This window comes from Corvus kubaryi, unplaced genomic scaffold (assembly GCF_017639235.1).
Source record: "Corvus kubaryi isolate FWS band 111438036 unplaced genomic scaffold, C.kubaryi_AGA036_p1.0 37398, whole genome shotgun sequence".
In the NCBI taxonomy this organism is placed as follows: Eukaryota; Metazoa; Chordata; class Aves; order Passeriformes; family Corvidae; genus Corvus; species Corvus kubaryi.
The window spans coordinates 3985719-4000360 of NW_024581137.1; the positions used below are offsets into that span (position 1 = coordinate 3985719).

The 14642-nt window shown below is 41.6% G+C and overlaps 1 protein-coding gene across 1 annotated transcript; it reads left to right on the forward strand.

Annotated features, from left to right (window-relative positions):
* Positions 1-1478: 1478 nt before the first annotated feature.
* Positions 1479-7550, forward strand: IGFBP1 (insulin like growth factor binding protein 1). Its single transcript, XM_042043697.1, has 4 exons — positions 1479-1915; positions 3610-3788; positions 5371-5499; positions 6631-7550. Exons 1-4 carry the CDS (start codon positions 1525-1527, stop codon positions 6760-6762), a joined length of 831 nt encoding a protein of 276 aa, XP_041899631.1. The 5' UTR covers positions 1479-1524; the 3' UTR covers positions 6763-7550.
* Positions 7551-14642: the final 7092 nt, after the last annotated feature.

Consider the following 14642-nt stretch of genomic DNA (forward strand, 5'->3'; position numbering starts at 1 on the left):
TTTTCTAAGACAGATGTACAAGAAAAAGTAGAAATTAAAGGGGGGAAAGAGCTTGAAAAGTCTAATTGCAATGTTCTGCAGAAATTGTGCCCTAAATTTTCAGCTAAATTTTACTCCCAGACATGTGAAGTCCAGAGAATTGTTTTAAAATCTGTAAAATCAGATTTCTTTAAAGTACTTAAAAATACTAATGAGTTTCAACTTTGGTGTATCTAGATAGAGATCTCCAAAACTATCTGAATTTTTAAAAAAAAAAGTAAAGTGAAGATGTGTCAAGTCTGTAATCAATGAGAATGCTTTTGAGAACTGACTTATGATATGAGGGGTAAAAGATCACTATATTATAAATAAAACCTTTGGCATCAATATCAGAAAACAGAGTGAATAACGACATTAAACATGCTCTGCAGTTCTGCTTCACTTTCTTTCACATAAATGATGTATTTACAAAAGAAGATAAATAAATGTAAAAAGAACCAAAGAAACAACTAAATGAAAAATCATGCTGCATTAGATGACTTTGCAGTGGAATGTGCTATTTCAAGCTTGGTACATACTGTGCATACCAGAATAAAATGATCTGTTCAGCACAGTGAAGTCTGAGTACTTTTTCTCTTACTGGAGTGGCAACTGTTGCAGGCAAAGGAGGAAAGGAAAGATTTCCCACCTACACCTCCCTAGGTGATACGGGAGGAGATGGAGAGGGTTAAAAGGACAGACAGGTATCTCATTTATTTTTGGACTGTTTGACAAATACTGGTTTCCCTGAAGTGTGTGTTTTGAGGACTGATCCTCCTCTCATCCCAGGAGCAGTAGTAAAACTGAGCCCAGGCACAGGAGATCCTGCTTCAGCTGCACAGCCCCTCCCGGAGGTTAATGTAAGGACTCGTACGTGCATGTGTGCAGTAGTTACAATATCCTGATGGCTTTATTACCCTTGAGGCCTCCTCTTTGGCATGTCAGTGTACTTCTAAGCTGCAGCCACACGACGAAAATTAAACAAGGGTTTTTTTATTTTTTTGCTGTGGAAATATGAATTCAGTTGCTTCAGTTTCAATGGGATTTCCCTCCTCTCTCCCCCTGCCCTTGTTTTTTGAACATTTACATTTTTAGGAAATGTCAAGAACAGGAGACATTTGTGACAGGGAAAAGGGGAGGGAATAGCCCCTGTTCATCCATTCCCCTCCTCCAATTTCACCTCCAGCCCCCACCACATTTTTCCTTGTTAACTGTGTTAGAGCAAAGAGGTGGGAGTGAGGGAATAAAAGCATTCCTGCATGTCTGGAGGAAAGAAAATAGATAAAGGGGGAAAGTGAAAAGGGAGGGGAAGAGTGACCAGGGACTTGAACTGCCAGTGAAACGATGCTTCTCCGGCCCTCCTGTTCAGATAATAGTTAACTCGGGGTTAAAGATTAATACCCGGGCAAAGCGGTGTATAAATGGCCCGGGCAAGCGGAATGTATGTAAAGTGCCTCCTGCTCCCCAGGCCGCCGAGCTGCTCTCCCCCGGCCCCTGCTCAGCGGCATGAGTGGCCCGCGGTGCGCGCTGTGCCACGGCTGGCTCCCCGCGCTGCTGCTGCTGGCGCTGCTGATGCTGCCGGCCCTGCCCGGCGCCCGCCTCGTCCGCGGAGCGCAGCCCGTGCTCTGCGCCCCATGCACCCCGGAGAGGCTCGCTCTGTGCCCGCCCGTCGCGGCCGACTGCCTGGAGGCTGCCCGGCAGCCCGGCTGCGGCTGCTGCCAGACCTGCGCCCTCGGGCCGGGGCAGCCCTGTGGGGTCTACACCGCCCGCTGCCGCCTGGGGCTCCGCTGCCACGTCCCCGCCGGGGAGCCCCGGCCCCTCTCCTCCCTCATCCAGGGGAACGGGAGGTGCTTGCCCGCCAGCGAGGTCGGAGGGATGCGCGCGGAAGAGCCAGCAGGTACCGCGCCATCGCGCCCCCGCTCCGCGCCGCCGGGCGGGCCGGGTCGGGAGCTGTGCCCGGACGCTGCGGCATAGCCCCGGCCGAGGGCAGCCGGGGGGATTGGTAGGCGAGATGCACCGCAGCTGGAAACGGCGCTGCGGGCTCTGGGAGACAGAGGCTGGGAACAATGAGCGAAGTTAGGCAGGCCTTTGAAAAATAAGGAAGATGGAATGCACTTTCCAGGGAAACGTGCTGTTCGAGGTGAGGTGCATCCTGGAGCCGGGCATAGGATGTTCGCTGCAAGCTGGTATGCTACAGTCTTGAGAGCACGAAAACCCTAAAGCACAGTGATGGGACAATGCAGAATAACCAGAATAAAGTATCTGGGAGGCTGCAGACAGTTTTTCTTTAGTACTAAACAGTAGCTACAGTGGGACAAACGTTTTATAGGCTTTGCTTATGTCCTTCTCTAGAAGCCATGAAAGAGAGAGAAAAGACTAAACGGGCTTTGTGCCTCGTTTCATTTCAGGAATAAAATGTATCTGGAGTAGTGGAGTGCTAGTCAAACTATCTTGAGGCAAAATGGCATCTCAAGCGTCTTAGACTATATGATGGGCAGGAATTTCTTCAGTGTTATTTCTTTATTTTTCAATTTATTATGATTATTATTATTATTTTCATCATCGTTACTGCTATGTCCATGAAGTGATGATGAAGGTAACTTGGTAGCATTACAAAAATAATCATCGTTGACTCAAAATAACAATAGCCATCAGTAGACGTAAGTGGAGTTTCTCTTGTGCTTGAGGGGGTGAGGAAGGGAGAGAACAGTGACTAAACTGAGTATGTAAACTACCTGTATTCGATTTGATTCTTTCCAGAGTTTGCTTGCTTGCTTGCTTCGTTCCTTTCTTTCTTCTTTTCTTTCCCTCCTCAATTTCTCATCTCCATTTTTTGTTTAAAATTTTCAAAGGGTGCTTTTTAGTCCATTGCCCGTTTACAGCCTTGATCCAGCAAGTAATTTAGACACATAAAAATTTTATCCTATATCCTATCACCTGCAATTGCAAAGAGCTTCTGTTGCTTTCAGTGGAACAGTTCACACATGCTGATTTAGGCACTGGCAAGCAGACCATGATCTGGCAGATCCAAGTATTTTCTGCCAGTCCTTTGCTATTTGGTCTACTGCAGGCCAGCATGAGCTACTGCTGTCTCCTGTGAATTGCTACCCCATCTTATTTGTGAGGCAAGAACAAAGTACAGGATACCACGGGATGAGGTCTGGAGCAGTTTGTCTTATGAATAAAACCAGAAATACATCACACTGACAAAAATCTAAATTCATTACAAGTTTAGCTTCAGTCTTTTTTCATTTAGCCAAGTTTCTACAAACCACCGTGATCAAGAAGGTTTTTTAATTTCTAAAAGACTGGCTGCAGCTTCATCTTTGGTATTCAAGTAATTTTGATGGATCATAAAATACCTAACATGTTAGAGAACATCTGCTGAGCCCTTCTATGAATTTATGACCAAAGTATAATTTGCTGTGCTGCACATGTAATTTATTCCTACAAGATCTACTCTAATGGATCTGTCTTAGATACTACTTTATTTTTTTTCTTTTGGTTGATCTTTTTCTTCATCTTTTTAACTTCGACAAATAAATGCAAAATTTCACTGAAATTTCACAAAATTTCACGATTCGTTTCCAGATTCTATTGAACGTGATGGTATGCCTTTGGAAAGCACTGAAATAACACAGGATCAGCTGCTGAACTATCAGTTGATGTTTCCCATAGACCAGGATAAATCCATCCCCTGGAATTCCATCACTGCATATGAAAACATGAAAACAAAGAGAATATCTGAACTCAAGAAATGGAAAGAGCAGGTGGGTTGTTTTTTTTTTTTTTTCAGAGATGATTTCAGTAGATCCTTGCAAAAAATTCTAGCAGCAACATTGAGATGTCAGTATTTTGGGTAGCTGGCAAACCAACTTTTGGAATGTCCTCATCAGATGCTTGAGGAACAGGCAAAATGTCTGGAGCAATAATAACAGGCGTGCATCAGGTATGTCCTACACAGACTTCATCCAGAGGCTGAATGTTTCACCACATTTACAATCATATTATAACCTGGCCCCTTAATTTACAGGAATTCTTGGACTCCTTTTTTGTTTTAGTTAAGAAAAGGCATTTGTCACTGGTCTGGCACACAGCGAAATAAAAGGGAATCCTTCCATGTAGTTATTGATGAAACACCAATGCAAACCAAAACTTGATTCTCTCTGATCACAAGGAAACACTTTTAAGTACATTCATGTAGAAAGACAAAATGCTCAACAATTAAAGTGGTGTTCGACATTGCAAAATCCCAGCGGGTAGTTGGGGTGTAGCGCCTTTGCAAGCAGGTTTCTGTTCCACTGGAGGGCACCAGAGAACCACGCTTAGACCCCCCCCAGGCAGCAGCACCTGTGCATTACGGAGCTGGGTTAGTCGGGCAGCACAGAAGTCTGGGTTCGTAATGGTCACAGACAAAAAAATGGAAAAGAAAAAGCGAAAATACAATAAGCACCACCCTACCTTAGGAAGCCTCATTCCATATCCAGAACAGGACTTAATCACTGATTTAGTTTGAACTGTTATGCACATGCGCTGTTAACTTCAGTTCTGATTTTAGGGCTTCTGCTTTTCTCACTCAGAGCCACAGATAAACCCACAGACTGGAATGTGACAACTTACATGAGGGGAGATCTTTCAAAAGCAGAGGCTATGTTTATTTTCACTCTAAAGTAGAAATATTTGTTCTGTGACTTTTCCTTTCTTGCACTGATTCAAGGTACTGTTGATGTACAGAAATTGTGACTTTGAAAAAGAGAGACAGCAAATTGTGAAAACAGTGAATATTGCAAACAGTTCTTCATTCCCAGTTCCAAGAACTTTGGGGTTTGGTCCCAGAGCTACAGAATAGCTCCATGTTACTTTGGCAACGGTTCTGTCCTGTGCAAAAGATAACAAACATTCAGATGTTTGTTCTTGCACCATCTATATATGTCTTGCACCTATCCTCCATATATCAACACAGCAGAAGGCCATGGCAACCCAGAAAAACGTGGCCAATCTCACATACCAGTCTTCTAATGTCCATCTCCCCATAATAGGCTAGATTGTACCCTCTGAGCAGTAATGTGTTTACTTAGTACAGGTTAAATTTCCGTGTGTGGCAATTTAAGGACTAAAATCCCCATGTTTATGAGGACAGAAAATACCTCAAAGAATTAAAAACAAAGGTCTGAATGCAACACCAGAGTATTCTGGCTTTGCTCCTACTGAAACCAGAAAAACACATACTGGTGTAGATTTTATGTCTAATAAGTATTTTCAGCTTTTTACTGTCTATATTCTGGTCACCTTGTGTGTAGCTGATTTCCTTGTGATTTTGGTATCCACTACCTGTGCATGGTATTCTTGCAGGGTCCTTGTCAGAAGGAGCTCTACAGAGCCCTGTATAAATTGGTGAAGGCTCAGCAGAGAAGCAGAGGGGAGATTTACAAATTTTACTTGCCCAACTGCAACAAGAATGGATTTTACCACAGTAAACAGGTGTGTGTGCCTTTTTCCCCTTCTCTGCTCCCAGCAGTGCTGCAACTAGCCTGATACAGCCAGCCCTTTCACAGCCCTCTGCTCCCAAACTCACAAGTTTGTGAAAAACAGGGATACTTAGTAGTGAGAGCAGATGGTTTGTCCTTCTCCTCAAGGTGATCCACATGCTGGGAGCTGTCAGCAATAGAGGCAGGAGTCTTTTCCCTTTGCAGAACAGGTGCACTCAAAGCCTCTTCCAAAATATTTTAACCCTGTCTGCTCCCATGCACTTGATTTGTTAGCATACTTTCAGTTGACATTAATTCATAATATTTGCCATACTACCTGACAAAGCCCACTGAATATATAATAATCACATATTAAAAAGTGGGCTCTCAGCTCACAGGCAGTGGAAAACCTACATAGGCAGTGAAAGAAAACTTTTTGGAGCAAAATTAACCTTCTGAAAGTCAAACAAAAAAACTGATTTGTGCCACCTGTGGATTAGGTTATTTGTTCATTTCCATTATACTGTCAAAAAAATCTGTTGCAAGTTACAGTGAGAGTAATCTGCAGAACTAACTAAAGCTCTGAACCTTAAGCCACACCCTGCAACCACAGGTTATGCACAAAAATTTAGTAGGTCTACGTAAATCTGTGTCACCAAGACTCCTTGGTTTTGGGCATAGCATCACGGTGTGACTCACAAACACTGTGACCTGGGACCTAAATCTGTTTAAGCCCCTCTCCAAGAAAAAAACCCAAAACATACCAACTTATTTGTCTCCTTGTGTGAAGAGGCAGACAATTCAGTCACTGCTCTCACCCTACCAGATTGTATATTCTCCCATCCTTCCATTTCTCACATTGGCACTGGAAGATATTGCTGCTTTCTACTGCAGTTTACCAAGGACTGGACAGTTCTAAATCTGAAGTTGCTCTTGTGATAGCTGAGCTTAGGTCTTGGGTCCCTAACTAAGTGTGTTGTTTAGAGGCTCTGTAGACCACTGCATTCAAAACAAGCCTGTGCATGGTGGGTCCCCACCTTCTGATCCTCATTCTGTCCAACACCTCTACTTGCAGTACCACACAGGTAATCTTACAGTTACTTATTGTGGTTTTTTTTTTTTTTTTTTGCTAATAATATTCCAGTGTGAAACTTTACTGGATGGAGAATCTGCTGCATGTTGGTGTGTCTATCCAAAAAATGGTAGAAGAATTCCTGGATCTCCAGAAATTAAAGGAGACCCAGAGTGCCAACAGTATCTCAGCTCACAAGAATAAAACTAAACACCAAGGTTTTTCACACCCGGTTTTCTGTGGGGCCTGTTCTTGTCAGGAGCCATTCCAGTCAGGAGCCATTTCACTAAAGTAGTCTTGTGCACCTGATTTTTAGTGTATGAGTAACCCCATAAAGTAACATTTTTACTGCACTGAGATTGCCTAGATGTTTAAGTGACAAATATGAGCAACTGCAAGATCAAATCCTGTAATTTTGTATATTTTGTTTGTATAATATTATATATATCCTCAAATGTAAAGCTGATGAATTATTTATTTTACAGTGCATGTATTTTTGTCTCTATGTGTTGTTACTAATTTATATTCTCAAACACTTCATAACTTTATATTTAAATACTTAATATTATTGCGCTTAAATGTATGCATCATGTTGGAGGAATGTTGCTACTTAAGACTTCAAATGGCATAGATATTGGGAAAAATGGCTTGTAAACTTGCATTTTTGTACTACATATTTCTAGATGTAAAACTGAATTTTAAAAAATAGATTTTAGTAGAAAGCATGCTTAGAAACTTATTTAAAACCTGTTTTGTGTACATATTATGTTACTTTTGCACTTCTGTTTCAGTGCCAAGCTGTTTCTTAAAAAGCAAAGATTATATACTGAAGCTCCTGATGGGACAGTATTTGTATCTATTATTTAAATATTTGCACTGGATAAACGGCAAAACATAATATGATATTCTGCACCACATTGGACAGGTGTAAGTCATTCACATGTTGACAATGGCATATTATTTAAAATGAGCTATTAAAGTCTTCTACTCTGCCCTTGTCTTTTGTTTTCTGCTTGCTTCCCTTCAACAGGAAAACAGGCAAAAGTCTTACAAATCTGCCTCCTGAATTCTGCACCTTTTTCCTTCAGTGAGTTTCCTTCTTTTGGTCTCCCTGCCCTGTTCCCATAGTCCTGTCCTCTCTAGTCCCAGCTGTGCCATGCAGCTTCCAAGGGAAGTTATTAAAAGATTTTCTGGATAGGAAAGCTGGATGCTTTTCTCCACTTAAAAGCCCAAGGCAGAAGTATTAGTACACTTAAAAGATAACATCAAGACTAGAAACAGCCATTTCCTGCACAGAACGTCAGAGGTTATAAAAAGGAGGCTGGGAAAAACCCAGCCTTACACTTTTTTCTGAAAGCAGAGAAGACGGTACTCTTGGCTTGGGATATGGTCCATTTCCCTCCCCTACAAGTTCCTTTGACTTAGTGATTGTAGAGAAAAAGAGAATGCAAGTGACTGCCATTGCAGCTTCAAGCTGATTTTGTCCATGGAGAAACTGATGTGGGAGTAAGTCCCACAGCTGAAAACAGTCTGCACCAATCCTTCCTATGAAAACAGCCTGAGAGTGATAACATTTTCTAAGAGTCTGGCAGAAGTGAAAGCCTAAAATCCTCCTGACTTTTGTTGGTACAAGATTTGCATTTTAAATGGGAGAGGGAAGCAGCTTGTAGAAACTGCAAAACCAAAGCCTGTAGATCTCTGCTCTCCCTGTCACATTTCTGTGGCATCATATGTTGCACTTGCTGACTGTGTTGGCTGTATCTGCATGCCAATGTCTGCCTATCTGATGGGGGTCTATTAAACTACTCTAGATTTAAAAGTATGGATATACTACTGACCTCCTTTGTGAAGTCTTTTGAGATCTTTCCAAGGAAAGCACTGCAAAAAATCTGTTGATGGTATTGGTATTGTAAGTAACTAATTACAAACATCCCTGTAATGAGTTACTGTGAGACCTGGCTAAAACTGTGTCACAGCACCACATTCACTATCTCCAAATGCTTGGCAATCACTGTATCAAAATAATGAAGAAGCAGCAAATTTGGGCATAATTTTGGAGCCCTTTTCAGGGAGTCTACTCAGCACTGAACAATTGTCATGGCATTGCCATGGGAAAATGGTGAAGAGAGGAAATCAGTCTCTCAGCTACAGCACACTCTTAAGAGCACTCTGACTTCTCTCACTCCATAGACCTTATGTAAAGTTTTATCTCTAAAGAGCAGAAATTGATTCTTTTTGTTGGGATAATTATATATAGGGGAAACATTCATAGCGTTAATAATAGTCTATTTGCAGAATAGCAATCCAGTGGACAGCTACTTCCGACGTTTTGCAGGGTGGAAGGTACCCATCCTAGCTGTAAGAAATTGGAATTTTCAGTAGGGACAGGGATTTAGGAGACACTCTTTCCTCTAACTGTTAAGTACCAGAAGCAGAAGTTACTTAGCACAACATTCAGGCATGACAGGCCAATTTCTTAGAAGGGTTTAGCCCCTTACATCCCACTGAAAGTTGCAGGGGAGGGGTGCCTCTTTATCTGCAATCTGGCCTCCTGTGACATCTTGCCAGGACTCACCAGGACAGACATTTGCTGAGCTGCTCTGGGATGAGCTGTCTGAATTGGACCAGACTCTTCCATATACTGGGATTAGGACTAATGCAAGGAGGCAAAGCAGGCAAATGTTATCTCGCCTATGAAAATGCTGCCAGAATCTTGGACTACATTTACACCATAGGTGACATATATCATCCTTTGTCCTAATTCTTATATCAGCCTCAAACATCAGGGTGAAAAATCAAAGGTCTGCAGTTTTCCTTTGTTTTATTTTTTCTGTTTGTGGAGGATTTTGGTTTTGCTTTTTTTTTTTTTTTTTGGCATGTCTCAGCTGGCAGTCCTGGCTTCACTGTGTGCCTGCTGCAATGGCTCCTCCTGTGCTGGCAAGCCAAGCCTGGCAGGAATGAGTAGGCAAACAAGGAAGGTGCCACAGGATACTCTTAGTAGCTCAGGTCACCTAGCATGTAGCTGGATGTTTAAAGGGAATGTACTGATCCTTGTTATTTCCCTCCCTTCATACTCACTTGCATTCCTCCTACTCTACCTAAAAAGAAGTTAGTTGGTGGGAAGGTCTTAGATGAGCATCTCTAATGTTTGGTTCATGTCATCTGAGACCCCTACCTACCCAGTTTGTGCTTCTTCCTGCCAAAACCTTGTGAGGTTTGCTGCAGCAGGGTTTCTTCCAGCCATGCCTCCTCCTGCCCATGGCCTACAGCCAGCTGCAAAATGCTCATAGCACAGAAATGAGGTCACTGCCCTCTGCACTTAATTTTCTACCTAACATTTCCCCTAAAGCTGTCCAAGATAACCAAAAATCACCTGGTATTGGGCTCTGCTCATACTGAGTCAGTTCTGCTCATTGTTTTGGTGTACAGCAGAGACACATTTGTGTCAACTAGAGCAGGCAGAAAGTGAGGGGAGAGAAAGGAGTAAAGAAAATGGTGGTGAAGGGCAGCCAACCCCAACACTGAAAGCTCGTCAGCATTTCTGTCACTTCTCTACCATAAGAACATATGGTTTGGAAAAGCAAAACTTAGCCAGGGAACAACTTCCTGCAGACCCAGTCCAAAATGCAATTAGATATTAAGCACAAAAAAATTTAGCCTTTTACTTTACAAACATATTCCTTTGATCTTGCACTTGTTAATGTGAGTCTTAAACACAGAAAAAAATTAAAAGGTAATCAGAAAATGCATCATATATAGCTTTCTTTCCTCAGGGAGAAGAAAAGTGGGATGAAAAAGAATGGGACATGGCAAAGACTCATCACAGGATTTACTGCATTTCTGGAAAGCACTCAGTTCCCACAGCTTTAGATATTACAAGGAAACCCTAACAAAATGCTAATACAGAGCAGGTTTTTTGCTGCAAAGTCAGAAGTAAAGATGTTTGTGCTTTGCCAGTAGTCAAGCAGCACTGACTTTTCAGAACTATGTTATTTTTCTACACACATCATTGCTTTGCTATTGCAGAACAACACCAATATCTAACCCCTGCTCAACCCATAATAATAATAATTTTTTTTTAAAAATAATACACTAAAATAATAAAGAAAAAATGCCTTTAAAAAAAAAAAAGATCCAAGTGACTCACTCCAAGCTAGACTCTCCGATCATGCTGCAAATTGAGTGGTCAAGTCCTATGTGTATCTTTAGACAACACTTTTGAAGTTGGTCTACTTTTCCTCGGCTGTCACTCCACTGATAAACCACTATCCTAAACAGTCTCCCCAGGCTGCACTGAAAACAGGTCTCATGTTTTCTGTTTGCAAACACATTTCACATTTTTGGACCAATTGTTGCTGTACATTGCATCGAGAATTGGGCAGGTATCCAGACTACAAAGTGGGGTATGAGCATCTTAATAAACATCTAATTGTGTTTATTTGACTCTTTGAGATTTGGGTAGGTGGTATTATTGAGTAACAGTAGCAGAGTTGGTGCAAGTGGAAGGCTTCTCTTACTGACATACAACCCTATATTACCTAGTAATTCTTAGGTCTAAGGTGGGAGGGGACAAAGAAGAAGATGATCTGTTAGGAATACAGCCCCTTCATTCTGTATTACCAGTAAGTACCAAAAACAGCAGTGGAGCAGGAACCCAGACATACCAGCACTTGCGCTCTGAATAATGAAAATAGCTCTGCCAGTGAAGGCTTTATCTTCCCACTTTTTCTCCTCCCTTGACTTACATCCTCCCCCAGAGTGTAAAGTACATCTGCAAGGAAACTACTGTGAGGGTTCAGGAAGAGGGGAAGCATCCCATGAGAGAGATGTGGGAGTAAGGGTGCTCGTGGATGTTGCAGTAAGGTCAAATGAATAAATTTAAACTTATTCTATTCCAGATCATGGCTGTTTTATTTTGAAAAAGTTTCTGCTCATCTTTTCAGACTCCCTCTTGGATTATCAAGTCTGAGTGGCAGCATGGGCAGCCCAGCAGAGACAAGGGCACACAAAGGAATGCAGTGTTGGGCACATGCTTACCTCCTTGGTGCTTTCTTACCAGCCACATTTCCCATCAGGGACAGTGCCTGACGAACAGACACAGCTCTTCTAGTGGAGTCTTTGTGCTGCAGTTATGTTATGCTGAACACAGCATAGGCAGTCTTCCTCTTGTTCTCAGTCTTCTCCAATGGCTGTTAAGCTAACAAAAAGCCTATTTGTGCCTATACTGAGGCTTTTAGTTGTGTAATTATGTGAATGGTGACAGGTGATTTTTCCTCTTTCTCACTGACAGTGCTTTGTAGTTCACCAGACTGATGTGGAGATGCTGAAGTTCTTTGGAAAAGCATCTTAGTGTGGGACATCTGTGGAGGCATAGAGCAAATAATGGCTACATCATCATCTTCTTTCATATTTTTTCTTTGCCTATGGTTTCTGCTTATTGCTGCTTTGGCAGCTGAGCCCTTACCATTTAGCCCCAGCAAGGGAACAAAGATCAGCAATGTGTTACTGGTTGCTTGATAATAGCAGTGTAGAAATGTATGGCAGGATCTGGGGGCTGAAGGTTGCATGCATTACCCCTGTGATAAAACAATAATCAACTTTCCAAGCTCAGTCTGTTAGGTCTTTTTTACTGAGTGCAAGTTACATGACACAGCAGACATAGGAAACATGTTTCACCTTGAATATTCTCTATATGGCATAAGCAGGAAAAAACAGCCTCTGCTCTCCAGTTGCAAGGAGTGACGGAAATGCACTCTCAACCTGGCTCTTGTAAGCAAGTCCCTTCACTACTCCACTTTTGGAAGGAATTACCACAAATGGCTGTGGGAAGCAGTCCTTCTCAGTGACATTTTCTTTTGAGTTTTTCAGGTTAGGTGATTTTTCTGGATGAAACCTCAGCTTCCCTCTGCAAGGATAATCTTGCTGCCATTCTTTCCATCCCAGCTCATGGAGGGAGCAGTGGGGTGAAATTAGCCTTGACGGAGAAATGCTCTTAAGGAATTTGGATAGGTCAGCAGAAGTGGAAAGCCAGGATGCATACAGCAGCAGGACACACATTCTGCAAGGTTAAACTGAGATTTGCAGCATTACCCTCTGCTTTTGCTAATACCTCGTCTCCATTTTTTTTTGTGCAGCAACATTCTGCCTTGAAGTCATTTACATTTTTTAACATACGTACAAGGTAAAAGCAAAAGGAAAGTTTCTTTCAATGGGATTTTCTCTAAGGCTGGTATATATACTTCTACCTCTCCAAAATTTGAACTGGAAGAAGTAAATAAAATGCAGAGTTTTAAAACTAAAGCTTCTTCTGGGGAACAACAAATTTGTACTACTTGGCATTTTACCAGAAAATTTTCTTTTGGGAAAAAAAAGTTGTAACATCTTCTCAATCAATTCATTGCATAATGTAGACAATCTCACGTGCTGGATCTTCGGACACCAAACTGCTACATCTTGATAGGCTCATAGGCTCAAAGGACGCTTGGGATTGGAAGGGATCTCTGGGGATGACCTGGTCCACCCTGCTCTGCTCAAGCAGGGCCACCAGGGAATGGTTGCCTGGGATTGTGTCCAGATGGCTTTTGAGTATCTCCAAGGATGGAGACTCCAAAACCAAATGCCTAAATATGTTCTAGTTAGAAGATACTCAGGTCCACTGGACATACCCGAAGACTTCTCTTCTAAAAGCCTTGAACCTATTTAGCATGCTTGCTGATGAAGCCATTACTGATACCGATCACAGAAATCTTGTCCTTGGAATACTCTGATATCCTTTTTGGATCTTATTTTTGGATCTCTCAGAAAAAAAGAAAAAAAAAGTGGGAGTTGGGAAAGAAAAAGGAGTCCTTTCTAATGTGGAAGCAAGCGTATTTTTTTGGTAGAAATTAATAGAAGTGAAGGATTTCTAAAGGCACAGTAGGACCACATAGAAAAGAGCTACCTATGTAAACATTTCATTTTGTATACTAATATGCTTCGGCATCCAGGAAAATTGCTCAGTACTTTTCATCTTTTAAATAAAATTCCTGTTGCTGATACGTGAAATCTCTGTGAAGCCATCCTTGCTTACACAGTTTTAGAGTGACTAGAGATGCACAATTCCTAAGAAGTTTGAAAAACCAATACTTAACTTCAGGGCTCAGTTCAATAAGGAATTATGCTGTGTAGGGTTTCTATGGAATTTAGTCATAAAAAGTTCAGACTGTACTAAAAATTAATTCCATGGTTTTGGTATTCAGTGAAGTATCCTTCCCTTGTGCACAAATAGCTACTACTATGCCGTGAAAGGCGGGCGTGCCAAAAAGGTGCAAAAGGACATTCTGGGCTCCAAAAACTATAGCACAGTATATCTATTAAAAAAGGGAACTTTCTCAGTTTGTATGATAATAGAGCTGCCTGCAGGCAGCTTTAACTTGTATTCTGGTCAGCTATAGGGATTTATGCAGCTATTTACCACCCTTGTTAAAATAAATACTTACAACATTCATCTGGGTTACATATATACATACTCATGTACCATCTAGAGACAAAATATGCTCAAGAAGAAATCAGCAAGTTTTGCAATACAAACCTTGATCTTTTGTAGTGCCTTGCCATGCTAATATTTGAGGTGTAAATAATATCATCAGTTACAAATTTTTTTCTGAGGCTTCTTAATATTAACTCAGACTACCTTAGTTTCTTGAAAGAGCTTATTAAAAACTAGAAAACAGCTGCAGATGTTAACTTAATAAAATACACCACTTGAGCTGAAGACAGTGAAAGCACCAAGACATAAGGGATTTTCTAATGCATTGGTTTCATTTCTGTCACCAAACCCAAAGTTCTCCACTCACTGCAGCTCTTAGCAGGAATTATTTCTAACCTGTACCTGGAGAGAACTCACCTTCCTCTTAACTGATACTGACCCATACATTTGCTTCATGCTGCCCACATTCTGCTGCTTGGGTGCAGACCACAAACACATATATTTGTTTGAATTGAAGTCTGGCTCCCTTAGGCAGGAGAAAAATGTTTGAATGACAAGTACTTTTGTCTATTGAATTGGACTTCTGTCTTCACAGAAATAGGAATGCTAAAAAAAA

Excerpts from the sequence above, each read along its gene's own strand:
- IGFBP1 (XM_042043697.1), top strand. The coding sequence starts at position 1,525 with ATGAGTGGCCCGCGGTGCGCGCTGTGCCACGGCTGGCTCCCCGCGCTG. Across the intron at positions 1,916-3,609 it reads GCGCGCGGAAGAGCCAGCAG|ATTCTATTGAACGTGATGGT; the intron begins GTACCGCGCCAT and ends ATTCGTTTCCAG. Across the intron at positions 3,789-5,370 it reads TCAAGAAATGGAAAGAGCAG|GGTCCTTGTCAGAAGGAGCT; the intron begins GTGGGTTGTTTT and ends GTATTCTTGCAG.